Genomic DNA, 27,775 nt, shown 5'->3' on the forward strand with positions numbered 1-27,775 from the left:
TAACCATTCTAAAGTGTCAAAAAATTTTTGAAAGTCTAAGGACAGCAATATACCAGAGCAGTTTTGTTTCCTTGTTTGCTTCATAACATCAACAGTAAGCGTTATCGACAATAACAACATCGGATGCCTTTTTAAAAGAACTGTTAGGAATCTGGGCAGAAGTTAACTTTGAATCTGAAATAACATCGAAAGATCACTTTCTGGATCAACAACTTTGGCATAACTCCCTAATAAAGATAGCCAACAAAACAGTTTTTATAAAAAATTGGTTCACTAAGGGAATAACTCGGGTGAAACATCTTTTAGGACCAGACAACAACTTTCTCTTGTTAAATGATTTCCTCTGTAAGCAGGAAATAGACCCTCGCCCTCTCAGCTTCTACAGATTAATATCGGCTGTAAAGTCTCTATGGACTGATTCTAATTTTCAAGATTTACAGAACACCTACCACGAATATGAGCCACTTACAACAAGAATTTTACAGGTCAAAAAAGCAACTACATTAATATGTAAAAAACTGATTAGTAACAAGAGTTTAACCCCAGAGTCAAGTAAAAAGAAGTGGCTAGAGGATTGTGGCCTACCAATAAATGACAACATAATTTGGACTGCTGCCTATCTTTTAGATAAAAAATGCACAAAGAGCATTTAGCTGATAGAGTTTCAGTTTAAATTCTTACATAGATCAGTGTACCAACCAATAACTTCTTATTTAGAATAGGTCTACAGGGTAATGAAAAGTGCAGTTTTTGTCACACCTCCTCTGAGTCAATAATTCATCTTTTCTGGTCATGCCACCAAACATCTCACTTTTGGAATAAACTTACTGAATGGCTGAAAAACTTAAATTTACTTCCTAGAGATTATACTTTGACAAATGTTACTGCTTTGGGTCTGAGGCCAGATATCTCTCAATTTGCACTTATCAATTACTGCTTTCTCTTAGCATATGGCTCGCTAAAACAAAAGATGATCATCCAAATCTTACGCATTTCATATGCACACTAAAATCACAGTATGAGATAGAAACAAAAAGTGGAGACACAAAGAAATGGAAACCTCTTACAGGATATATGAGGATTCAGTTAATATTTTAGATTATATTTTCTATAGGGTTATCTATCTCCTACCCATTAATCCATTTCTAATCTCCTGTCAGATGCATAACTCATTTACTTTTAATGTACCTCATGCCTTTGGTCTGTTTTTTATGTTTCTATACTACAACCTCGAGCTGTAATGATAACTAGCTATTCTTTTTTTTTGCCCCTTGTCGTTACTGTATTTCTTAGTTGTGTAAGTTGTGTAACTGTATTTGTTAGTAGTGTAAGTCATTTAGATATTGTAATTTAAATAGTGTAAATAATTAGAGCAATATAATGTAAATAGAGTTAGTGTTGTAAGTGAGCATTGGTTTCCCTTGTGTTATTGCAAAAAAAAAGCCTAATATTTTGACCAATATATTTGCCTTTCACAAAACCTGTTTGATCCGGGTGAATCAATGATGGTAATATCAGTTCAGTCCATTTAGCTATTGCTTTGGACGCAATTTTATAGTCAACATTTAAGAGAGTTATTGGTCTCCAATTCTTCAGTTTTAATAGCAATGATTCTTCTTTCGGTATTAGGGTTATTATACCCCTATGCTGTGAGATTGATAACTGTCCATTTTCATACGCAGCACTGAGACTCTACTAAGTCATTTCCAATTAGGTCAAAAACTTTGAGTAAAACTCAACAGTAAAACCATCTTCCCCTGGGGATTTCCCACTGATGAAAGAGTCCAAGCTTTCCTTACATTCTGCATATGTTACAAGACCGTCTGCTTTCTCACCGACCTCCTGTAAGAGACAAGGGATTTCTAAATGCTCTATATAATGAGTGAATTGCTCCTTGGTGACATCTATTTTAGAAGTGTAAAGATCTCTGTGATAATTTTCTATTTTTAACAAAATCTGTTCTACCTCCTTTGTTATCTCCCCCTTGTCCTCTTCTAACTCTGAAATTACTCTCCTACTGTAATTTCTTTTTTTGAGATTCACCTTTTTCAGCCCACATGCATTTGGATCGAAACTTTCCAGCTTCACCTTTGCTCTCATATATTTGTTGAAGTTCCTTTTTATGATTGTCATACTGCTTCAACTCTTCGTCTAGAGACGTAACATCAGAATTGCTACAAATAATTTGGCAAGTCTATCCATTTTGTCCTTATTTATGAGTTCACATTTTTTGGTTTCCTTTGCTTTTCCTTTGGCGAACGAGATAGTAAAGCACCTAATTTCCATTTTAAGCAGTTCCCAGTACATTCTTTCATCTTGAATATATTTATACTTTTCCGGAAATCCAGAATACCTTTGATGCATTTGTTCTACATAATTATTATCCTCCAGGAAAGCATTTTTAAACTTCCAAAAGCTAGGTCCCCTAGGGACTTCCTTTGTCCAGTGCAAAGATAGAAAAACTGTCTGATGGCCGGGTGCTATTAAAGATTGAATATCAACTTTTTGGACATATTTGGTTACATTTTTTGCTACAAGAAAAAAGTCTATTCTGGATCTCATTTTTAGGGCTTTGGATAGGTACGGATATTAATTATTTTGTTTATGTTTGGATGTTTAACTGTTTGTATATCTGCAAGATCAAAGATATCCATCGTTATTAAGATCAAATTCCAGAAGCCAGTTGGTCTCCAAGGTAAACCACCCTTCTTGTCTTTCTTTGTTAGAGTACAATTCCAGTCACCTCCTATAATCAGTGTCGTTAATTCAGATTGGTCTATCTAATAGTTGTTAAGCTCTTCTATGAATCACAACTGCTCGGCTTGATCATTAGGCACGTATATATTACAAAGTGACAATTCCATACCATTGAGAATTAAGTTGATTAGAACTATTCTTCCCAAGTTGTTGCTTAGGGAATTTTTAATTTTGCTGTCTTTAATAGCAGGATTTAATAATATGCAAGTTCCTTTACTGTGACAAGTGCCATGGGAAAAAAAATTCACCTCTCCATTCAGTTTTCTGGAATGACTCATCACTCGGTTCTGAATATGTTTCCTGTAGAAAATAGATGGTAGCATTTTGATCTTTAAGAATTGTAAACATGCTGCTCCTCTTGATCAAATTTCTATGACCTCTAACATTTAGAGAGATGATTTTACAGACTTGTTTGTTAGACATCACTTTTCAAAACAAGACAAAGATATTACAATACAAAATAGGCTTTCTAGATAAGAATACAAAGACAAAAAATACGCACAGAAATGTGAAACGCTCAACACAAAACAATTAAGTCCGAATTGGGTACTGACCTTTTTAAGTTTTCCCACCCTTTCCCTCCTCTCAAAATTGATCAAGAAAAAAGAAAACTGAGACAATATAGAGGATTACAGAGTAAAGCTTAATTATTTATGGCTAGTTCAAATGCATTGCCTTATCGAACAAAATAGATAAATTGTTTACAATTCATCTAAATCAGAGTTGCTGAAAATTAGAACAGGATCTCTGCTCGGTGATGTTTTTACAAAGAGTTTCCTGTCGATTGTCTAGAAACTTGTCAAGAGTTCATCTCTTTTCATTTCACTTAATAATAATAATAAATATTTATATAGCACCTATCCATGCCTGCTCTAGGTGCTGTACAATTCGCCAAAATGAGCTGTACCAATCTTAATAATTAAAAATGTGCATTTAAGAAAGTAATGGAAAGTAAAAATCACTAAGAATAATAAGTTTTCTTAAAAAGATGAGTTTTGAGTTTAGATTTAAAAGAACTTAGATTGTCACATGAGCGGATAGGAACAGGTAGTCTGTTCCAGAGTTCAGGAGCGGAAACAGCAAAAGCTCGAGAACCATACGTCTTCGGGTGAAAATTCATGGGGTTAAGAAGTAATAAGTGTGATGATCGGAGGATTCTGGAAGGTTGGTAGTACGCTACTAGATCTTGAATGTAGACAGGAGATTGTTGATGAAGAGCCTTAAAGGTAAGTAACATAATCTTGAATTTAATGTGTTCAGAAACAGGAAGCCAGTGTAATTCTTTCAGTATTGGAGTGATGTGCTTGTACTTTCGGGAACAGGTGATAAGTTGGGCAGCGGCGTTCTGAACAGACTGGAGCTTTTTTAAAGCACACTTTGGTACATTGTACAAAAGAGAGTTGCAGTGGTCGAGTTTGGAAGACACAAAAGCATGGACCTGGATCTCAGTGGTTTTCGTAGATAAGAATTCCCCTTCCCCTCCATATGAGTTTGCATCTATAAACTGTCAGATTTTCATTGAAAAATATGCGAGGTCCATTGGAGCTTACTGCATTGGAATAGCCAGGAAATAAATCGGTCACTTTAACATTTCTTAATTCCACTCTTTCCTTTTATAAGCTCGTTTTCACTTTGTGACTCAGAAATCTCACAATAATCGGGCTAGGATTATTGCCACGGCATTTGAGTTTCTGTGGTATCTCAATGTCGTTAGGATTAACATTAAGATTTAACATGCTCACCAATTTTAATACTACCTCTTCAGTTGTAGAATACCACTGATCCGGTATACCTTGAATTTTTAGGCTGTTTTTCCTGGTGTACTGCTCTAGGTCACCTAGCGCTGTGTACAGATTTTCGGTTTCATCTTCTTGCTTCCGTAGTTTTAGTGTTGTTTTTTCCAGGTCAGTCTTCAATAACTCATTAGCTTTCGTCACATTCCCAAACACTGTTTTCAGGGCACCTACTTCTCTCTCTTTAGATTAAAGAGACGACTTTAGTTGTGTCAAGTCCTCTCTGAGAATGGCGTTTTCCTTAAAGTGCCCATAATGTCAAAAAAATATTTTTGCTCATCTAATTCTACAGTGCACCTAATGAACTTCTGAGAAAAAAATTTTCGATTTGGATAAAATGTAATTTTTTTACGAATTTTTACAAAGTTAAAAAATTCTATTTTCTTGCGGCTGACCCCTGCTGCTGATCACAAGAATAACGTGCTCAAAATGGCCACATGACTGATGCCTGTGACATAGGTTCAGGAACCTCAGTTGACCTTTAGTGCATATAAATACATATGTCGTGTGTTACAAAGAGCAGCAACGTACCTTTCCGGCATTTTCAACTAAATGTAGACAACTCTGAAGCAAAATTTTCTCTTGTTTTCAAGTCAGATAAGTCATGACCCAAATCACGTGTTCCTGAACCTACATCACGACTCACTTCAAACCGAGGAAGACTGGTGCGAATGGTGGACCAAAATGGTGGCAAATTTCAACGTCTTTAAAAAATTATAAAAACATTGTGTTTTAAGCAAATCGAAAATTTTTTTTTGAGAAAGTTAATTGGGTGTTATGGAGAATCAGATGAGAAAGCAAAAAATTTGACGTCATGGGCACTTTAAAAACGCTTGAGACAGACTTTTGAGGGTCCTCCAGCATGTTTCGTGTAGCGTGGGTTCAGCATCATACGCTTCGTCATTGCCTGCCATATTGCCGATTACTTCTTCCTGACCATTAAGTTCTTTGTTGGGCCTTTGCTGCATTTGTCTCCTCTTCAGTAGAGCCACAGTCTCCCTGTTTGTTTTTCTTTATTGACTGTGGCAAGTTTGACAATGATTTCACACACGGGAGAAGAGCGAATTTACTGTTGCTAAAAATTCACGTCCGCACTTATGGACTACACGCATGCTCTCCAGTCTTTTTGACTTATAACTTTAATCTTTCTTTCGCAGTGTTGTAATATTTCATCGCACAGCAAAGAAATTATTTGATTTCTTGATTTGTTACTGGTTTTTACATGTGCCTTTCGCGTTTATTTTCCATTGTTTTCTCAAATGCTAGCCATTATAGTACAAGAATGGAAATTCTGTTGTATTTGGTTTCAATTTGTCCTCCAAAGTTAATAATAACTCATTTTTGCATATTCAATTTTCTCGGCTTCTGTTGGGCATTTTGTTGTGCGGCAAAGAAATAATACAATTTCTTGTTTTCTCATCCGTTTTAAACATCAAGTTGAGTTCTTTTTGTTGATATTTTTTAATATTTTGGCCCTTCATTTATTCAACTTAAAATAAACGATGTCTTGAAGCATAATCTTGTGTGTGTGGTTACTGCACATATGGTTTATTTTTAGCACTCGTGCTTGTTCTGATATGTTAAAAAATAGGCAGTCGGAGACTGCATGTGGCTCTGCTACTGGTATTTGTTATTGAACTTTAGTCGGTAATCGAACTCAATCGAACCATTTGCTGTGGCGACGGATAAGTTAATTTGTAAATAAAAAATAATATCAACAACGTAACTACAATATGTAAGAGAAAAGTGATTGTATAATTTCAACGATTTTTCTGTTTTATTTTTGTTTTATTTTTACATTGGAGGTAACCTCTGTGGTAACAGATAGCGTGTTTGTACTAGTGACTGACCATTATGTGATGTAACTCTCATGATTATCAGAATGTGAATGATCTCATGAAAAAGTTCAAAAATAGAATAATTTTTTCTATCGTCATAGTGCTATAATGCATTAGAGTGAGAATAGAGGTTTGGCTTAACCATGGAACATAATGGTCAGCACCCTCAAACTCACATTTACAATTGTCAAAAACATAAACCAACATGTAACAACTAATTGTAACAGATGAAGCTAGTCTTTATGAGCTGATGCGTATCTGAATATTTGGTGGGCTGTGCTTTGTAAAAAATCACTGAGTATTCAATATCAAAACAGTAACAACAAAATTAACGAGGGATACAAATGTTTGAAAAGTGACCTCATTTTCACCGTTCAAACATATGGTCTGCCCGTACAACTTCCATAAGAATAGCTTGCGTAGCATGTGCAAAAAGAATGAGACGGAACACGAGAGGCCACGCGCGGTCAATTCGCCTCTTCCGCATCTACTCTCGTAGATTTTAGGGGGGAGGGATTGGGAGGCTCTATTTCCGAAAAAAACCTGACAAAGAAAATGCATGTTTGTTCGAGTTTCGATCAAGTTAATTCCTTAAGGTGGCTCAATAGTCAAGGAAATATATAAGAATCTGAAGATTTTGTTTAACATTTGAGAGGGGGGATTTTAAACACTCCTTTCTGAGCAAAAGTCATGATGAGGGACTCGGTACAACATGTATATATTTTGTCACATGGCAGCTGCTCACGTGACTGCAGTCAGTTCATTTGCATTCTTTTTGTGATCGGAAGAATCGTTTGCCACATTACCTCAAAGATGGGCAAAACTATAGCTAAATTGCTGTGTTTTGGTTCATTTGCTGGTGCCTGAGCTCATCATGAAGGGCTGAGAAGGCTTAAACCTTGCCAATTCCAAGGAACTGTTTATTGGCACTGTGAATGTGACAAACTTCAACCAGATGCTAGATTCCAGCTACTGGTAGTTTGTAGTTCGTGGACAAGGGGCCATAGAGCAAATGAGCCTTGTCTCAGCAGGCTTCAACTTTCAAATATAAAAGTTTCAATCAACGATGGAAGTGACTGGAAAACTTTTAGTGTATTATTGAAGCCTGGTCAGAGACTTATAAAAAAACATGAAATTGGTTGGAGGTAGGTCTTTCCCGCTCAAAGAAAACTCATATTTCCTAGGATGCAATGGGGTCAGATTCCTGTTCGTTGACTTTTTGGTTGAGGCTGCTGACAAAAAAGAGCTACTTTGGCTCTTGTTTGACTTTTTTGGCCGAACTTTGCATGCGAGTTGGAAGCAGAAGAGTTGTTTTGTAATTTTTTCCGCATGATTAAGCGACTGAGTTAATGAAAGACGTGTTCAGACTGTTTGCTTGTGAGGTAAGATTTGCATGAAATTCTTGCATTGTTTTGGAGCTGGTATGTTGTTTATCTGCAACCTCCATTCTCTAACTTTTCTGAGAAAAAGCACAGTGCTGCCATCTATTTTCCTCCAGTGCGCCAATGCAAAACAAATACTTCTGCACTAGAAATTCTTACAGAAATGATAAGACCTAGCCCTAGGAATTTTTTTCTCTACCCTATGCAGTTTTCAATGTTCACACTTGCATGGAAAAGGTAAATGGGGACATTTCTATTTTTCCATGCTTTTAACTTTTCCAGCTTTCTGAGGCTCAGGCTGAAGGTTGACAGACATTCTATGCAATGAACCAAAATAATGCTGATCTGTTGAATTCTTTTACTACAGCAGGCAAAACACTGCTGCTGGGTATATTTTTTTCTCTGCAAATAATCAATGCCAGCCAATCATTTTAGTTCATTGCGTAGACCATTTTTTACCATAATTTGTCAAAAATAGTTTCTTACCTGAGTGACTTGGTGTTTTTTCTCAGTTATTGTTATAAGAAAAGCACCCTGTGAGACACCATACCAAGGCTTGTGCTGTTACCATGGAAACAAGAGACCCAAACATCATTGTGTTTGTCATCATTCATGGCAACTAGTGTGATGATGTTGATATTGTGTAATTAAGTTTGATTTTCAAGTAAAAGGTCTTCTTGACTATCGAGCCACCTTAAACAAGCCCATAAAAAGGTTTTTCTCGTTCAATTTCCCATGAAATCTATGGGAGCGATGCATTGTGGGACAATGCGGAAGTAGTGAAAGGGGCATCCCATTTCCCTTTTGTGCTTGCTACGCAGGCTAGCATTAGAATGGTATACATGGTAACGTAATAACAGTTATTACTTATCACTGCATTGATGTGTTTACAGTTATGCTGCTTACAAGTTTTTCTTTCTCACTGACTGTAAATTTGAAAGTTTTGTAGGCAAAAATTTCCAAAAGCTGTTCATCACAGTCAGTAACAGATTTGTTAGCCACTTTATGTAGAAACGTGTCCATGGTAGTATTCAATGCAGTGTAAGTGTGCATCTGACTTGAGTTATCTTTGATAATTAACTTTGTCACGGACGAGGCGAGTAATGCATTGGCAAAGACGGTGAGTTTGCATTTATTGCACTTCACTGTAGTAGTATTATCAGCGACCTGTATTTTTGTGTTACAAAGACAAATTTTGTAATGGGAAACACTGACTCCTAGAACTGAGCCAATGACGACATTACCATAGTCACACTGAGCATCATTTACAGCAACAAGCTCTCCTATTGGATGGATTGACGTGTATTTTGTGGTAGTCAGATATTTCTCATCATTAAAACTACACACACTTATTCCTTTGATATGATAGGATTTGTCTGCCTCAAGAACAACTTTATTTTCCCAAGCTAGGAGCTTGATAGATTTAGTGCTGTTGGCGATAATGTAATCTACCTTAGTCAAAGGTTTGCCCCTAACATTTACAACTTCGGATTCTCCAATAAGCATTACTTTTGCTTTTACTGATATTGATTGAAAGTCTGAAATATCATCAATTTCACTCGTGCTAAAATGCATTTGCGAAAATGCGGGGTCGTATTCATAGTCTACTATGTGGGGCGTTACTCTGGATTTCTTCCTGATGGTATACTCTTCTTCTAAAGCTCAACGTCTGCCTACAGTTTGCTGTACATTGTCAAAACTCACAGGTTGCTTTTTGTCTTGCATTTCCTTTATTTTAGGCCGCTTTTCGGGAGAGTAGCAGAGAGCTCTTACAGATTTTGTGGGCGACATTTGAAGCTGAAAATCAAAGTAAGAAGCAGCTCCTACTGTTGATGTTCGTATGTCACTGAGCTTGTGAATAAACCCTTGAATCTGGTTTTCCTCAAGTGGCTGGTTAAATGAAGACATCCTAATGAAATAAATTGATTAAAATAAAATGTAGGGGATATATGTCATGTTTCTATGAAGATTCATGTTGTGTTTTTTTTTTCTGAAGGATTTCAAATAAAACAGTGTAAATATAACTTACTTGATGAAGTTGCTTGTCTTTACAGAGGGTCCTGAAAATGTATGCATATTTGATGTTCACTATTTAATGATCAAAATAATATACATTTTAGGAAGGTATAGGTAAAGGATTGGACTGCTTCCCAATTTATAATAATACAGCTGAATGAAAAAAAGAAAGAAAGAACGAAAGAAAGAGAGAAAGGAAGAAAGAGAGAAAGAAAGAAAGAAAGAATGAATGAATTGTTAATTTTGTAATTGTTTATTTGGAATAAACTCGCAGCTTTGTATAGACTGAATTTTTTATTAATGATAAGCTCTAGTAGTTTTGAACATACTAAAGATTGGTCATAAGTGTACAATTGAAGACGCTGTATTTACCTTCGCCTTTTCCTTCCACGTTTATAGTAGGCTTGTCATTATTGCCTAAAAGAAATGTTGAAAAACTATTTTGTAACTTGAAGCGCCTGTTGAATAACTTTACTGACTGAAAACTTCCCTCCGTGAAAAGTTGTACATTTCAGCAATTATTGGACTTACCTTTGTCTACCAACATTTCAGTTGGCAAGTGGTGAGTGCCTAAAAAATAATAAAATAATGGTAAGATATTTATCAACTTAGGCAAAAATAATAAAGTATGATTAGTTTTGTCATACTAAAGTATTGCTGAGTGAGTTGTAGAAAGAAATGGGGTGACAGCCTTCAAACAATGGTGGTTGAATTTACCTTTGTCTTCCCAACTTTCAGTCAGTGAGTCATTTGTGCCTGTAAAATAGTTTGTACATTTTTTTCTTAATTTTCGAGATAGCTGTTTTCGAGAAAACTGTTAGTAATGAAGTGTTGTTCTTATACTTTCTAATTAGTCAGAAAAATTGACATTTTCATTCAATGGTGCAATAGCTTTAAGAATCTAAGAAAGATTTTTGTCATTTTTCTTCATGCAACATTATTTTTGTTATTTGGAGTTCCAATACATACCAGTGGAACTAGTAGAATCTTTTGAAGGTACATGTTCTTTGCTGGTAGTTGACAAATGATCACCTAATGAAAGCAATAACAATTGATATGAAATAGGATAATGATAACAATCATGATGCATCAAATTTGTTATTTGGAGTTCCAATACTTACCAGTCGAACTAGTAGAATCTTTTGAAGGTAAATGTTCTTTGCTGGTAGGTGACAAATGATCACCTAGTGAAAGCAATAACAATTGATATCAAATAGGATAATGATAACAATCATGAGGCATCAAATTTGTTATTTGGAGTTCCAATACTTACCAGTCGAACTCCTAGAATCTTTTGAAGGAACATGTACTTTGCTGGTAGATGACAAATGATCACCTAATGAAAGCAATAACAATTGATATCAAATAGGATAATGATAACAATCATGATGCATCAAATTTGTTATTTGGAGTTCCAATACTTACCAGTCGAACTAGTAGAATCTTTTGAAGGAACATGTAATTTGCTGGTAGATGACAAATGATCACCTAATGAAAGAAATAACAATTGATATCAAAGAGGATAATAATGACAATCATCCATTATAAATTGTCAGTGATATATTTTGTATATCAACTGTTGTATTTTCTGTAAAAGTGTGAGGCTAGAAAACCTTACTGTTGTATGAAAATACCTTTACCCATATTTTTTCTTTGATTAGTTTTCTTTGACTGTCCTTTTGTAGACATCTGGATGGAAATTAAAACAAAGTACAATAAATGAGATGATCTCAACTCTCGTTGGCCTTAGGAAACATCTACTCTAGAAAGCAAGTATAGTAGAACTTATCGGTACATTATCCATCATTTATAACATTATTGTTAGCTACAGTGGCAGTGTGGCTAGCTATAATGAAAGAGTTGACATAAGACGAGTCTGAAATTGTTATGCATGAGTAAAAAGATAAATAAAGGATAATATTTACATACAGTTCTTCAATTACTTGTTGACTGGCACAGACCTGCAAGAAGAGCAAAATGGTTAATACAGAGAAATATGAAAGATTTGAATGGGACGAAGAAGCATTCAATATCATAACCTTGCAGTAGGATGGAACATAGACACGAATATAGATTTGCTTAAAGTCTTATTTTAATCGCCATGTGCTTGGCCCAACAAGAGATTACATGATGCATGGGGTGCACATGCCCGTATATGATGTGTCACGCTGGACGTACCGTGACATCCCCCTCTTTTTGAAAAAGAGGTCCTAGTTACATGCAGATAAATCGATAAAAGGGGACATGATAATCAATGCTAATCAAATTAATCAAACGTCTATCAAACGACAACAGGAACTAAGAACAGTTTCATGGGTGTAAATAGGAACCCAACGTCAATAAAAGAGTCTTTTGTTTGTCCCTATTTAATCTTTCAACTTGGTTGGGACAAATTAATCAAACGTCTATCAAACGACAACAGGAACTAAAAACAGTTTCATGGGTATAAATAGGAACCCAATGTCAATAAAAGAGTTTTTTGTTTGTCCCTATTTAATCTTTGAACTTGGTTGGGACGCGGGTGATGCGTCCAGTCCTTGTAACTTGGCTCTTTGGGTGATAACAGGTTCCTTCACTGGTTACAACAGCACCTGCTGGCTTGAGATCAATTTGCCTCTTGCTGCACGGTAGTTGGAGAGACAGTGACTGATCTGGTGTCGGTGTACTGTCTTGAGGACTGGCTTCTGACAACGGAGGTGGTCTGGTCGCCTTGTCATTGGGTATGTGTGCATCTTTGGAGTCGTCTACTGGAGTCACTGTACCGATAGGCAGAGTGTTACTGCCAGCTGAGGGGGGTATTTCACTCTGGCTCCTTGGTCTCAGGTGCTCTCTTGTTCTCTGGTAGATCTTCCCTTGAATGTCCACTGTGTAGGTTCGGGGGTGCTCCATTGGCTGTGGCCTACTTAGCACAGTTCCTGGCTGCCAGGTATTCTTCAAGGTGTTCCAGATGAACAGTGGTTCTCGGTTGTTAAGGGCCTTCTTGTCGCTACCAGCCTTCCTGTCATAGAATACTGCTTGCCTCTCTTGGCATTTCTGGTTAGCTTCATGGTGGAGGTCATCATTCGGGTGTTTGGACTTCAGTGTGCTTCTGCTGCTTGGGAGTGTCGTTTGGGGTTTACGTCCAAACAGCAACTCGTGAGGTGATGGCATCTGGTCACTAAGGGGAGTCGTGCGATACATCCATAAGGCTGTGTAAGGGCATTCCTTCTCCTCTAGTGCTTTTCTTAACAGTGACTTGCAGGTTCCAATTGCCCTCTCTGCAAGGCTGTTGGCTTGGTGGTGGTATGGGGAACTACAGTGTAGTGTGATGCCACTTTGTTTGCATTTGGTTTTGAATCTTTCGCTGATGAACTGAGATCCGAAGTCGGCAATGATAGTGGCTGGTAGGCCATATTCTGCAAGGATGCTTGTGAAGTGGTTGCACACGGTGTGGCTGGTCTTGTCGTTGAGGAGTCTTATCACAGGGAATCTTGAGTAATAATCAACGACCATAAGGTACTTCTCCTTGTTAAATTCAAAGATGTCCGTTCCAAGCTTCTCCCATGGTCGGGTTGGAAGGTCTGGCTGCAAAATGGGTAGTCTGGGCTGAGCTGGCTTGTGTTTGTTACACAGGTCACAGTCCTTTACCATCTGCCTGATGTCAGTGGAGATACTGGGCCAGAACACTGATTCTCTAGCTCGGAGGATGCATTTGTTCTCTCCTTGATGTCCCAGGTGGATCGCTTGGAGAACTTGGTTTCTCATGAAGGCTGGTATGACGATCCTGCTACCTTTTAGTACTAGGCCGTCCTCTAAAGTGAGGTCGCATCAGACGTTCCAAAACTCCCATAGTTCTTGCGGGCATTGTTTTCTGTAGGGAGGCCAGCCATTATAGATGGTATTCTTCAGTAGATTCATGGTAGGATCTTGTACTGTAGAGGACTTTACTGCTGTTAGGTCAATGGGGGTGGATATGAAGTGGATGTTACGCTGTGATACGGTGTCCTTAGTCGTAGTCTCAGTGCCATGTGTTGCTCTCGTGTGACACACTCATGACAGGGCGTCGGCAACTGGGATGGATCTCCCTGGCTTGTACTGGACATTGATATCAAATCGCAGGCATCTAAGAAGTAGCCTCTGCAGCCGGCCTGGAGCCTCATTGATGTTTTTCTTGAGAATTTGTTCCAAGGGGGAGTGATTGGTTTCAACTGTCACGTTTCGACTGAGCAGGTAGTACTTGAACTTCTCCAGGCCATATGTGACTGCCAGTCACTCGCGCTCAATATTAGAATATCTGGACTCTGCGTCGGTGAGTGACCGGGATGCCATGGCAACAATTGTGTTCATTTCCTTGAGAGTCTGACTGTCTTAGCCAGGCCCCAATGCCTGTTTTGCTTGCGTCACACTGAAGGATTGTGGGTGTACTCGGATCTGGGTCGTAATAGGAAATGAGTTTGGACGTGCAGAGTTCTTGCTTAATCCTGTCGAGTGCCTTCTGGTGGTGGGGCTCCCAGCTAAAATGGATGTTCTTCTTGGTTAGCTCTCTTAGTGGCGATGTTAGGTCCGCTAGCTTTGTCAAGAAGCGGTTCAGGTAAGTTACCATGCCCAGGATAGTCTGAAGCTCCCCCATGTTTGATGGGCTCTTCGTGTTGTGAATTGCTTCAAGTTTCTCCTTCGCTGGTTGGATTCCATTCTCTGTCAGAACGTGCCCGTAGAAGTCGACTTGTGCCTGCTTGAACTGCAGCTTTTCGGCGTTTAGGCTGACATTGTGCTTGCGAGTGGCCTTGAGCATTTCACAGAAGGCTTGGTCGTGGTCTGATTGGGTTGCGCCACATACCACGATGTCATCAGCAATCCCCATTACATTGGGGATGCCCCTGTAAACCTCATCGAGTTTGCGTTGAAAGATGTCTTGGGAGAGTTTGACCCCGAAGGGTAATCGTTTAGAACGGTACCGTCCGAAGGGAGTATTAAAGGTGCACAGCAGGCTTGACTCGTGGTCCAAGGCTACGTGCCAATAACCTTTCTTAGTGTCAACAACAGAGAAGAATTTCTTTCCATGCAGCTGCGGTAGGAGCTCATTGATGGTACAGGTGTAATAGTGCTCTCGACGTATGCTCTTGTTGAGGTCCTTAGGATCAAGGCAGAGTCTGATCTTCTTTTTGCCTTCAGGAGTTTCTCTGATGTTACATACGATTGAGTTTACCCAGTCGGTTGGCTCGGTCACGGCTGTGATGACATCGTCCACGATCATTTTATCAAGTTCCTCCTTGTATAAGGGAAGTATGTGTACTGGAACGGTGCGTGGCGGGTGGATGACTGGGACAGGGTGGTCAATTAGCCGAATGTGATACTTCTCTCCCGGAAAACAGCCTAGCTTGTCAAAGCAATCTTGGTATTCTTCCATAACAGTGGGCTCAGATAGCTGACCACGTTGTGCCTCAGCTTCTGTCTTGGTTGGGGGAATGGTGTTAACTTCATCTAAATTTGTTGATATTATTCCCAGATCCTGGCATTGTCGGCACCCCAGCATAGATGGGCTTCCTGTGGCTTCCACGATGTTGAATTTGATATTGGCTGACTTGTCCTTAAAGGAGACCTTTAAGGTGGCAACACCAAGGTTTTCTATTTCAGAGCCTCCATATCCTCTAAGGACATTGCTGCATGGAAGGATAGTAATCGGGAATGGGAAGTGCTGTAGGTCTGCGGAGGTGATGACGCAGGCATCTGCTCCCGTATCTACTTTCAGGCTCATGTCATGGACTTCATTAATCTTGACCTTGGCAAAGATTTTGTCTGGGTGGCTGTCGAGGGCGTTTAGTGAAATCTCTTGGGTTTGCTGGTGCTTTGTTGAAGTAAGAGTTCCAAGAAATACAGTAGTGGGTTCTGTGTTGCTTGTTTCTTCTTCTGATTCTTCTTCGAGAGTGTACTCATAATCATCCTCAAAGGGGTACTCATCCTCTAGGTGGATGTCCTGGCCCTGGTACTCTGGGCTACTCACGATCTGGTGAACCTTTTGAAGGCGTTTTTGCATGCACACTCTCGCGTAATGGACAGTCTTGCCACAGTGCTTGCATTTTGCATTCTTGGCGGGGCAATTCGCTGATTTATCATGGGTGTTTCCACATCTGAAGCAGCCTTTCGACTTGAATTGAAGTCGGCAAGGTTTTCTTCCGGTATGATCTCTTTGGTTTTGGTCGCCGTAGGAAGTTTGGTGTGTGAAGCTTTGTCCCGGTGGGTGTTTTTTAGTCGAATATGCAGATTCTCTTTGAACTGTGTGAAGATCAGATTTCTCGTCACCTTTGGAAATTATCTTCATTTGTGCTTTAGTGCTTTCCTCGACTTTCGCCAGGTCGTAGACTTGCTTGAAGGTTAGCCCGTTACCAAGTGCTATCGCGTCTTTGCGTACTTTATCGGACGCCATGCCAAATACCAACTTATCTCTGAGGGTATTTTCTTTAGTGGCGGGATCGTATCCACCATCTTCTATTAATAGTTGCGCTTCGGTTACGAATTCCTCAAGTGGTCTATCTCCCTGCTTTAGGCATCGAAGTTGGTATCTAGCGAGGATTTCATTACTTTGGGGCTTTGTATGAGCCTCTAGTGCCGCCATAACTGGACTGATCTTGAGGTCATCGCCTTCGCTGGCCCATGTGGTCGTGTTGTAGATTTCGAGGCCTTTGTCGCCAATCCATAAAAGCAGCAGTTTCACCTTTTTTGCCTCTTCGACTTTATCGAGTGGCCCCGCGAAGATAAGTTCGCACTTCTGTTGGAAGAGTTTGAAACGCTTGTGAATGTCTCCTGGAGTGGTTCAGTCCATAGCTGGTGGTTTGAATCGATCGGCCATGTTGTTTTGAATGCTCAAAGTAATTGATGTGCTCTACAACTTGCACTTGAATGAATTTGTGTTCGAATGCTTGAAATACTTCACCTGGAGGATCCAGTATCTTCTCAGGATCCCACTTCTGACACCATGCAGTAGAATGGAACATAGACACGAATATAGATTTGCTTAAAGTCTTATTTTAATCGCCATGTGCTTGGCCCGACAAGAGATTACATGATGCATGGGGCGCGCATGCCTGTATATGATGTGTCATGCTGGACGTACTGTGACAAACCTTACCTATTGCCTGCATTGGGCTAGGACTATGGAATGTTTATGATAAATTTGGTACATTCTGAGAGGTGCAGATTTTGCCAAAACCCAAATACTGGACTCACTTAAATGCTGTGTCTTGCACTAAAATGCCTATCCTCATGGCTGTATATTAAAAATGTTTTCATGTAACCGACAAAATTTTAATAATAGCGTAGACGGTTGCTCACAGTTCTGACTGTCAATCCTTATAAACAGGAATTTTATCACATTTATTTCACAACACTTAATTTTCATGATTTTCTTCAATTTGCAACATTAAAGTGTCATGAAAATTCCATGTAATATGGTAATAAGTTCCATTTATGAGACCATTAAACAAGTTTTTGTTAGTACAATATTGATCATGTAAATGTTATTAGCTATTTTTATCAGAGTTTTTCCTTAATTTTCTTAAGACAAAGGGTCATTATATTGCCCAATGTAGGAAAAATGTTAGGAAAAATTGTCAAGCAATGCATAGATTGCTCTATGGTCTGTAAAATGTTTCTAAAATACAAACTCTAACTTGTGTTTCTGGCAAGTTGGTATATATGTGATCTATGCAAGTCTTATTGTCTGTTGTATACGATGACATTAGTTGTTTATACTGATGTTCCCTGATGAAAAAATTGTACAAGGGTTCTCTTTCTGAGTGGTTAAACCAGTTGACATTGAAATCACCCATAAATATTTTAAAATTGGTTAAATGCATTGCTAGAACTTCTGATAAAGCTGTCAATAGTTGCCTGATTGAAACTTGAGGAGACCGATAAATGGCTATATAGGTAACATGGGGAACAACTATTAATCATATTACTGTTATTTCTACTCCATTCGTATTGCAGCAATATGGATACCCTGGATAATATTCAATCCAACTATAAACTGCTGTACCACCAAATGGTGTCACATTTCCAACTGAAGGAGCATCATTTCTAAATAAACTATACTGACCAATGTCATATATGCTGTTACTATCACTCACAGAAAACTGAGCTTCTGAAAACAAGGTCACATCTGTACTTGAGTAGTTAAGGTCTACTCGTATATCTCCAATGTGTTTTTGTAAGGAACGTGCATTGAGATAACATAACTTAATGCAAGAATCAGGTGAATTATAGATAGGTGAAATGCAGATATCTAATTTACCTTCTGTTCTCAGACACTCCATTTCCTTCTCTACATCTTGACTAACTTTTATCTCGCCTTCACATAAATCAGTGATATGCAAGCCCTCTAAAGTTGTTACTCGGCTTAGACCAACAATGTATGTGTGGGATAGCTCTTCGAGTTTCAAAATTCACAACAATTCTAGCTTCAGTATCACCTTGAGCTCTATGAATTGTCCTTGCCACAGCTGGTCTAAGTGGAAATTGCTTTCTTACAACTTGGACACTTCTGGTTCTACTAACTTTAAATTCAGCAGTTACTGGTGTTATTGGAGTCCATGTAGGTTCAATGCCAGTGACATACAGTTGCCTGTTTTTATGTCTAGTTTTTTCACCAACATCAGTATGGTCAAACTTTACCCATATTATACCAGATGGCTTGCCTGTTTGGTATAACTGTGTACATTTAATCGCATTGCTAGCACCATTTGTTATGCCATCATCAGTCTGTGTGTTTAGACATATTTCTGTTCGCTCTCCTATTGCTAAATTTAATACACCATGTAACTGTTTCATTTTCCTTGGACCACTGGGTATTTGGCTTAATATCTTATCTCTAAGCTCATGTGAATTTGCTCCTACAACACTATCATAAGCCTTTATTGTGTATTTCATGCCTTGGATAGCATTGTGTGCTCTATTATTGAAATTGTTTACTTTCTCATTCTGTATAAACAAGTGTGGAGCTTTCATTGGATAACTGCCATTGTTAGGTTGTAGAACCCTTTGTTTCAGCATTGCTATGTCTTCTTGAGTATGCTTCCCTTCTCTTAATCTGTTAAGCATTTCTGCAAACTGTTTACTCTCTCTTTGTCTCATAATTTCATGGAGCTCAAACATTTTGACAAGTTCCTGCCATAGATTTGGAGCAAGAATTCCATATTCTGTGCTCAAATCTTTGAATATGTAATCATCCATGACTGGTTGCAGTTGGAATAAATCCCCTATAGCCACAATACTAACACCTCCAAAAGGTAGTGGGCTTTCTTTGATATCTTTAAGTCTGTTATCTATTTGCACATTAAACATTGTGTTTCCAACCATTGATATTTCATCTATGAAAATAAGTTTGACACTTCCAATGCGACATCTTAGAGAATTGAGTCTACTAGAGTCAAGATGCCTATAGGTTTTCAATGATTGACAAGCTGGTATTGCTAGTGCACTGTGAATGGTATTTCCCTTAATGTTATATGCAGCCTTACCAGTTGGTGCTAACATTAGGACATGGATTTCAGCAAAACTTTCTCCAGCTCTAGAGTTATAATACTTCAAAGCTGCTTGATACAAAGCTTTAGTGACATGTGATTTTCCTACACCAGCTCCTCCGGAGAGAAAGCAGTAAAATGGATCTTGTGATATTTTGATCATATGTAAAACGTGATAAACAAATTCCGTCTGTTGTTTGTTCAATGTTTGAACCATGAGGCAGTATTCATCATCTGGTCCTTCATTTAATATTAAAGGCTCAGTATTATCAGCTGATGGTATTCCTATGTCATCAGAAAGATTGTAATTCTCATTAAAGTCAGCATGTAAGTCCTGGCTGCCTTCACCTAAGTCTTGTTGCTCAATATCTTGATTACAAGGTGCTATGGAGTCATACGATTCTTCCAGTACACTCATATCTAGTTGTATTTGATTAAAGTCTTCATTGCACACAGCATATTGTTTCATTTGTTCATCAATAGATTTAGACATTGCTCTATACCGCTCTTGGAAAGTAGAATAAGCGCCAATAAGGTCTGTTTCCTCATTCCTCCATGATGTAAATAGCATCAAAATCTCACGGTAGTGCTTTTCGGGTTCAGCTTCCTTGTTAAACCACACACTTCTAATAATTCTAGCTTTGTTTCTTTTTTTAGCTTTGCTAAATTCCTTTTCATCACCTTCATTATCATCGTTATGAAAATGGTCAACAAAACGTTCTGATGGAAAACCATCAGTATCCATTTCATAAGACAACTTTACATATGGCTTCACTGTTCTATCATACCAGGCAGCCCAGTCTGCAAGGGTAACATTTTCCAGTTTGGCTGGCCGTTTACAGTATTGCTTAAGCAATCCACTGGTGTAAATTTCCTCGCAATCATCATCCATTTCCTTTATATCATTCAGGGGCTTAAGAAGTTCAACTCTCTCTTTGGGAGGTGAAGTGTTTATAAATATAATCTGCCTAGATGACCTTCTCATAGGTAATTGCAGTGTAATATATACAGCTTCTTGGGCACTGATTTCAACATTATTTACAAATCTACTGCCAATATCCCTTACTTGTTGTTTAATAGAAGTATTCCCTTTTCTGGCCTCAGTACATGCTTCACGTAACAAATCACTCATCCCCTTCTGGGCCTTTGAAATGTAATTTACTATATAAACAGCCCATGCATACACATCAAGCACATACTGAATCTCCATGTTAGCTCTCCATGCTCTAAGACAGGCAGGATTATAGTTATTAATTCTCAGCTCATTAGGATTTCTCTTTAAGAAAATTGTGGCAGTGTTAAGTGATGAACTTACTGCAAGTAGATAATTCTCTTCTGTAACATTGAGATTCAAAAGTAGTTGATCAAATGAAATGTCTTCGCCTTCCTTCATATCATCAAGATGATTTTTTATTGATTTCCACATATCTTTGTACACTTTTATTTCATTTTGGGGCATGTCAGCATCCAGAGGATAAAGAATCTTTGTTTGCCTCATAGGAGGCTGTGGAAAGTTAAACCTACACTCACTTTTAGTATTCTTACGACAAGTGTGAGAATGGCGGTGCACTTGTCTGTTGACCAGATTAAGCAATTTAGGATTGTCTGTGGGTTTTTCACAAGTTATTATCTCATCAATAAACGCAATCACCTCTGAGTCATTCTGCACTTTGAATTCTGGTGCATTTTCAATCCATATCAACATGTGGATGTGAGGTGAGCCACGCTGTTGGTACTCAACTCTACACAACCAATCTGATATTTTGTGTAATGGCTCCACAGAACTTAAAAGGAAGTTGTTCAAAAACTGATTAACTTGATAATCAAAATGTCTTGCACATGTGACAAGATCACTCTGAATAAGCCTACATCTGTCCTCCCAGTTTAGGTTTTCAAGTTCACTGTCACTATATATCTTGTGGTCTACAAGTTGACCAAGAATTCTGAGAAGATGATACCATTGGATTTCAGCAGATGAAAACTACAAAATAATGTAGCTGGTCCTAATTGCCTTATCATTGCAAACAGATCTTTCTTGGCTTTCTCAAAATACGGAGGAGATCCTTGTAGTGCACTTAGGAATTTAAACCCTTCATCATAACACATTAACCTCTCTATTGCCCCTTCTTGCTTTAAATGATGTGCAGTCAGGTTTCTGTTATTTGCCTTACACTTTTGTAGAGCAATATTCGATTTACCTAGAAGAATTTTCATTAGTAACTTTTTTGTTTTATAAAATATATTTTCAACACACATGGCAGCTCTTCTACCTGACCTACAAAGTTCTGATTTGCAGACATCACTGTAGTGCACAAATTTACTCTGCTGTCGTGGCTGACCAAGAAATATGCCTGGGTATGCTAATTCCTCTGAATGCTTATCCTTAAATATACTTAAAGGTATGTTTCCTTCAGCAGGTGCAACATTGAAGATACGTGATCGCTCATTATCTTGTAGGAAGTCAGTTGCTGTTAGCATGGTATCAGTAACACCTGCTGGGGATTCTGTTTCATCTTCACTCCAATTGTCTTCGTCATCATCACTTAATATGCAATCATTAGTCATGCTACTACTAGTAGCTCCATTGCTACATTCAGGTCTTAAGGGTAGTGGTTGTTCACAAGAATCTTTATCTTGTGCAAGTTCTGTATCATATTCGCTAGCCCAGGCTGGATTTAATACTATACCTTCATCTTTATAAAGATTACTATTCAAAATCAGCCAATTAATAGCTTCAAGAACCTTATGTGGTCTTACATTTAAAGACAACGCTGAGCTCTTGTACTGTAATTTTCTTTTCAAATTTACTTTTATTGTCCCAGTATTGCTTGGTAACTGTGGTAGCTGACACACTGTGCTACATACATTAGCAGGTACATTGACAACATTTCCATGAATTTTAAGCGGTTTTCCTCTGGGAGCTTGCATAAGTTTTTGAAAAGCACTCCTAGGGGCAAGTAATCTGCACTCTAGTTCATTAAGATCAAAGAAGGTTGGTTTCTCAGGAAATACCATCCCATTTATGATTGCACATGGTGGAATTTTATTTTTAATCAAATAGCTATGGCATGTCTTGCATATCCATTCTACATTATTGACACTGGTTTTATTACATAAACATTTGATGCTTTCAAGATTAGATTCTCTAAATTTTTTATAAGAAAGCACACTATGTCTATACCATAGCTGATCACAACATTAGCAAACATACAATGGACCTTTGGCAACAGTCTCATGAAACTTGGAAATAGCTGAGTCAATATTAGTTATGTTTTTCAGCCTGCAAGCTTTTTGCTTTTTGTCCAGGAGATGCTACCTTTGCTCTGTAAGTATTTTGCTGTTTGTTCTTTTTCGCTTTTTGCTCAGGCAATGCCATTTTTGCTCTATAAACCTCTTTTCATTTGTATGCCTTCTGCTGTGCATTATGTTTTGCTCTTTGCTCTGGAGATGCAATTTTTTCTCTGTAAGCCTTTTGCTGTGCATTTCGTTTTGCTCTTTGCTGAGAGGATGCAATTTTTTCTCTATAAGCCTTTTGCTGTGCATTCCGTTTTGCTCTTTGCTCGGGAGATGCAATTTTATGTCTATAAACCTTTTGTTGTGCATTCTGTTTTGCTTTTTGCTCAGGAGATGACATTTTTGCTCTACAAGCCCTTTGGTATTGAGCACAATTTAATTCACTGACTGACTGGAAACTTGCAACACATGTTTTTGAACTTGAGTTATAAGCTGTTTGTTTGTTTGCACTCAATGCAGATAAAATGCATTGGTTTTGAGCTGTGTCAATTGATTTCCGTTTGCGGTTGTTAATTGGAAAATCATCAGAGTCAAGGGACGTTCTTTGGCTGAGTGATTGAGATGTAGTTCCATGAGTTATGGGTATAGTGGAGACATAATGCATTTCCCCTATGTGCCCGATATATACAGACCTCGAATAAAGTGACACATTCACAGGTTCTACTAAAGTTACTTCAGCAAAATTCTCACTGGATTCAACTACATTAATCCTTAAATTAAAAGCATCTGCTATAGCTTGCATAATGATGTGATCACCCCAAGTCCCCTCTCTGGACATATTACTAATGTATTGAAACCATGACATATTGTTTAAAACTGCACTTTCAATAAAGCATTCAGGGTTATTTTGTAAATATTGAACACCAGCAGCCCTAATTTCAAAATAAAGATTTGAGTTGTTGTATAACTGGTGTGCTATCACTCTGAAGAGGCAATTGCCACCTCCGCCAACCTCCAAAGGTCTTAACCCATATCTCTGCAATCTGATTTGAAAGACAGAAGCATGATTTATGTTACACATTTTATAAGACAAGTTATTATCGGGACCAGGATTACTCTCAATATCACCTGACAGGATATTTTTCCGTTCAGCTAAATCATATCTGGTGAAAACGGTTTGTTTTGGATAATATTTGCTATAATAACTGTCTTGCCTCCTAGTATGTTCAAGCTTCCATTTTTTGTAGCTAGTAGCAATATCATTCAAAGCAGATGACAAAGGAATTGATTTTTTGATCCAAACTTTGCACTTTTTTCTAAGCTTTTTGTGCTTCGTTCCATTCAAAACTTTTTTCAGAGATACTCTAGATGGTTCTCTATCTCTAAGATGTACTATCTTAGTAAACGTTGAATTATGCGAACGGGAAATTCTAATGCAATGTGACCGATAAGGGCTTTTGATAGCTACTGTAACGTTAGTTACACTAGAATGCAGCACTGCAGTCAAGCACGTGTCACTGTGTTCACTGTTAGTTTCATTCACTTTGGCTTGTGCATGATGGCAACCGAGCAACGTGGTTTCACCAATAGGCATTTGTATTTCATTCTGAATCATCGACATCTCATTCGTGTCTTCGGAAACAATATTTGTTCCTCGAAAGGAATGTTTTGCTTCCAGAATAGACTCATTTGTGTCTCGAAAGCCAAGTTTTGTTCCTCGAAAGGAATGTTTTGCTCCCAGAAGGGATTCACTGTTGTCTCGAAAGACAAGTTTTGTTCCTCGAAAGGAAAGTTTTGCTCCCAGAAGGGATTCATTGTTGTCTCGAAAGACAAGTTTTGTTCCTCGAAAGGAATGTTTTGCTCCCAGAAGGGATTCATTGTTGTCTCGAAAGACAAGTTTTGTACCTCAAAAGGAATATTTCGTTCCCAATAGGGAATAGTGTGATCCCAAGAAGGGCTCATTTGCACCACTCGCTCGCCAGCCATCATGGATTTCCCACGTACGAGTCAGAAGTTCAGGCAAGATTTCTCTATACAAAAACTGCTTTGAATCTGAAAGATACCTTAAAGATACATGGCGAGAAAACACAGGACACAGTGCTTGAATGCTGAGACTGAATATTGGAGAGAAAAAACTTGTAATTTTGGAAAACATACCTGCACTATTCAGCAATAAACCTTCCAGCTCGAAAGCCAAATGCGACGTCGGGCAACGTTTTCCACGCTGAACTTGGTACAGATAAGTCGATAATTCGACGGTTTGTTTTCGCCCGTACGAGTTGTTCGAAAGGATTCCCGGAATAGAAAGCCTTTTGTTCTGATAATTTCCGGAAAAGAGGTTCAGCGGCCGTTCAGTTCATCACTCACTCATACACCTCACTCAGTCAGTATAACATAGTGGCTCTCTTGGCAGAGCCACAAAAATTGCTGGGAATTTAGGGGTGGGTTGTGTGCAATTTCATTCGGGCGTGAATGGGTTAAAGAGCATCTTGTTGAGTCACCTGACGTTTCTGTTTCGCTTGAAGGTCAGAACATAACATTTCCATCTGAGCTTTAAATAAATCAGGCTCCCTTTCAACTTCATTTACAGAGCAAACCTTCAGAGAACTTCCTCACCAATCCCCATCCAAGGGACAAAATGCTTCAAGTTCACAAGCCAACGACAGGGCTTCATCCATGGTGCCTGGTTTATCTCTGCATAATTGGAGCCTGTCATTATTATTTTTGATGGCATCCATTAAATGGTGTACGGCAAATCTTTCCTGAGTGTCAGGAGACAAATCCTGTTAAGCTAGACTAAACATAGACCGGATATCTGCAGCAAGAACTTGAACACTTTCATTTTCCTGTTGGCAACAGCTATGCAGACAGGCCTTGTGCAACTCGCATTGTTTTTCAACACCAAAGCGAAGCTCCAGTCTCCAGTAAACAATCTTCTTGAAATTTTGACAGTCGGTATCAGACAGGCCATTTAGCACCTTTTGAGCTTTCCCACAAAGGCTTGCGGCCAGGAATACAGCAGCTTCTTCATTGCTCCAACCATTAACAACAGAGCAATGCTCAAAGTGTTTCAAATAATCTTGCAGGATGTTAACAGGTTTCATAAACTTCTAGTGGTGTGCAAACAAATCAGCCGAATAATTATCCGATTCGTTGTCTGGCACAAATAGGTTTGCAAAGTGAGATTGACAACTTGAACTTTTGAAATAATTTTCTGATGGATCCAGAGATGAATCAGACTCTGGGGTAAACGGATTCCCCAGCTTAAAAGGAATAACTGCCGTCAAGCAACTCGTCCCTTTGGATTCCAAATCCATGAATGAGTTTTTCACCATTGCGAACCGATGAAACCACGCAAGCAAACACAAAATTTCCATGCAGAACCATACAAAACAATGATATTTGGCCACAAAAACCACCAAAATATCTCCACTGACCACAGGTAGATGTAAAGTTCGTTTTGTTCACCACTGCCACCAATGTAATGCCACAATCCCTCTATAAAACACAGTGTTCAAACATTTTGATTTGGAACTACAAGATATACAATTCCACAACACAACTGAGCACATGGTTATTGCACCATATGTCATGTGATGTACAATAGCTACTAAGGGGGGTACCCATGGGCAATCGCTTAACTCTACAATACTTATTGTATAACAGGAGTTAAAATTTATTTCCGAGTTAATATTTCAGGTGCGTGTTGATTTTAATGTTGATGGTGTGAACTTGAACTTCAACTTAAACACAAAATTATTGATTTCAAAAGTGAGAGTCAAGAAAAATGTCTCATGTTTGCCATTGCATCATGGCATACTTATGGCCAGTGTGGAAATTAAAGGACGATTGTCATGATAAAACGCATGTGCAGTCTTGATTGAACAATCAAGAGGTACAGGTGAGGGAAAACAGTTTCTACTTTTTTCACTACAAAGGCATTCAAAATTTGCAATTTCCAAGCCTGGTTTGTCAATCGAATATTTTCTTTATTATCTGCTTATTCGTTATTTGCCTAGCCACAAGTGTCATGCAAATGTTTGAGTACCTGCATGAATAAAACTGAGAGGAAACTGCAAGGATATCCTTGCAAAACTCTGAGGTGTGCGTGTGGAACACAGAGAAAGCCATGTCCAAGGGCCTTAGGGCCAGTTGTGAGGATGATTTTGCCCACCTGATTTGACCATCTAGGGGAACGTTTTTCTTGTGCAAACTTTGTTTAGATGCAGAATATTTACAACTTTGTTCAAAGAATACAGCAGACATCCACAATGAGACAGGACAGTAGTAGTCGTACTCTTTGCAAAGCTGCCTACAGAAACTACATTTTACTTCTTGAACTTGAACAGAATAAATTTATACAGGGCTCAACTCTGAGAGGAGCAGTGTAGATAATAAACAATGGTAGCAAGACTTCAATTCATTGTTTTATTGCAACAACGCTGTTTCGTATGGTCAAAAAATGACCACACTCATCAGGCAATATCAACGAATGACTATTAAATTTCGCGGACTGGCAATTAAAAGCTAACTTTAGGTTGCTATGAGATATAAAAACAGTTGCTATGATATGGAAAAACAGATGCTATATAGCATTGAAAAACTGGCAATAAAAAGCAGTGGCTATGGGACTTAAAATCTGAAATCATGTGTTACTTAAACATTGCATTACTTGGTCACAAAGTTCTTGAGTAGGTATCTGTTTCTGTGGGGGCACCCACTTGCTAGTTTGTTTCTCTTGGTTAGAGTACACAAACTCGTCTTACAGATGATCACAAATTTCTCAAAAAGACATAAATTACATTTGTGCCTAATGTTGCTATAAGGTCTGCACAGCTTAATTCTCCACTTGATGGTAAAACATTTGTTGTTGTCTTTTAGTGTCCAAATGTGTTTAAATAGCTCAGTTTCATTTGTCTTGTTTTGGTGTTGAAAGGATGCTGTGTGATTTCTGTAACACTCTTTAAAATTTCTGGCAAGGCCCTTGTATGAGTCTGATGAAGTTTGTGTTGTGAATGTGGCTTGGTAAACTACATTTTGTGTGAGGCATTTTCCGTCCAGCGGGCATTGATTCTTTTTTTCTGCAGTTGCATTCTTAGATGTTTGTTTGTGTTTGCGACTGGTGGTAATCTGATAGTAGTGCTTTGTTGTGTGACGAGATGATACTCTTCATGTTGGGCATGCAGGAGTAGCTGAGCTTCAGTGTGTGCTTGTTGAAGATCTTGTGTAGGGGGTGTCCGTTTGGGAAGCATCTGTCG

At 38.4% G+C, this 27,775-nt stretch overlaps 1 protein-coding gene and 1 pseudogene across 11 annotated transcripts; both read right to left on the reverse strand.

Moving 5' to 3' along the window:
- Window positions 1-7,733: 7,733 nt before the first annotated feature.
- LOC145485014 (uncharacterized) lies at window positions 7,734-27,100 on the reverse strand. Of its 11 annotated transcripts, none has more exons than XM_081463660.1 (12): window positions 24,675-27,100; window positions 11,716-11,747; window positions 11,427-11,475; window positions 11,212-11,274; window positions 11,060-11,122; window positions 10,908-10,970; window positions 10,756-10,818; window positions 10,504-10,542; window positions 10,318-10,356; window positions 10,159-10,203; window positions 9,800-9,830; window positions 7,734-9,679 (listed from the first exon to the last, which is right to left on the reverse strand). In XM_081463660.1, exons 3-12 carry the CDS (start codon window positions 11,473-11,475, stop codon window positions 9,433-9,435), a joined length of 702 nt encoding a protein of 233 aa, XP_081319786.1. In that variant the 5' UTR covers window positions 11,716-11,747; window positions 24,675-27,100; the 3' UTR covers window positions 7,734-9,432. The 11 variants fall into 11 exon arrangements, with proteins under 11 accessions (XP_081319786.1, XP_081319785.1, XP_081319784.1 ...); XM_081463659.1 differs by having other exon boundaries at window positions 11,421-11,475; XM_081463658.1 differs by having other exon boundaries at window positions 11,421-11,475; window positions 11,712-11,747; window positions 24,675-27,099.
- On the reverse strand, window positions 17,715-22,481 carry LOC145484944 (uncharacterized; annotated as a pseudogene).
- Window positions 27,101-27,775: the final 675 nt, after the last annotated feature.

This window comes from Orbicella franksi, chromosome 4 (assembly GCF_964199315.1).
Source record: "Orbicella franksi chromosome 4, jaOrbFran1.1, whole genome shotgun sequence".
NCBI classification, from domain to species: domain Eukaryota; kingdom Metazoa; phylum Cnidaria; class Anthozoa; order Scleractinia; family Merulinidae; genus Orbicella; species Orbicella franksi.

What these genes read in the sequence shown, in the direction of transcription:
- LOC145485014 (XM_081463650.1), bottom strand. An exon ending in AGATTCTACTAGTTCGACTG is followed by an intron (nt 10,819 to 10,907) that starts GTAAGTATTGGA and finishes TGCTTTCATTAG; the next exon opens with GTGATCATTTGTCAACTACC. An exon ending in TGAAATGTTGGTAGACAAAG is followed by an intron (nt 10,204 to 10,317) that starts GTAAGTCCAATA and finishes CATTTCTTTTAG; the next exon opens with GCAATAATGACAAGCCTACT.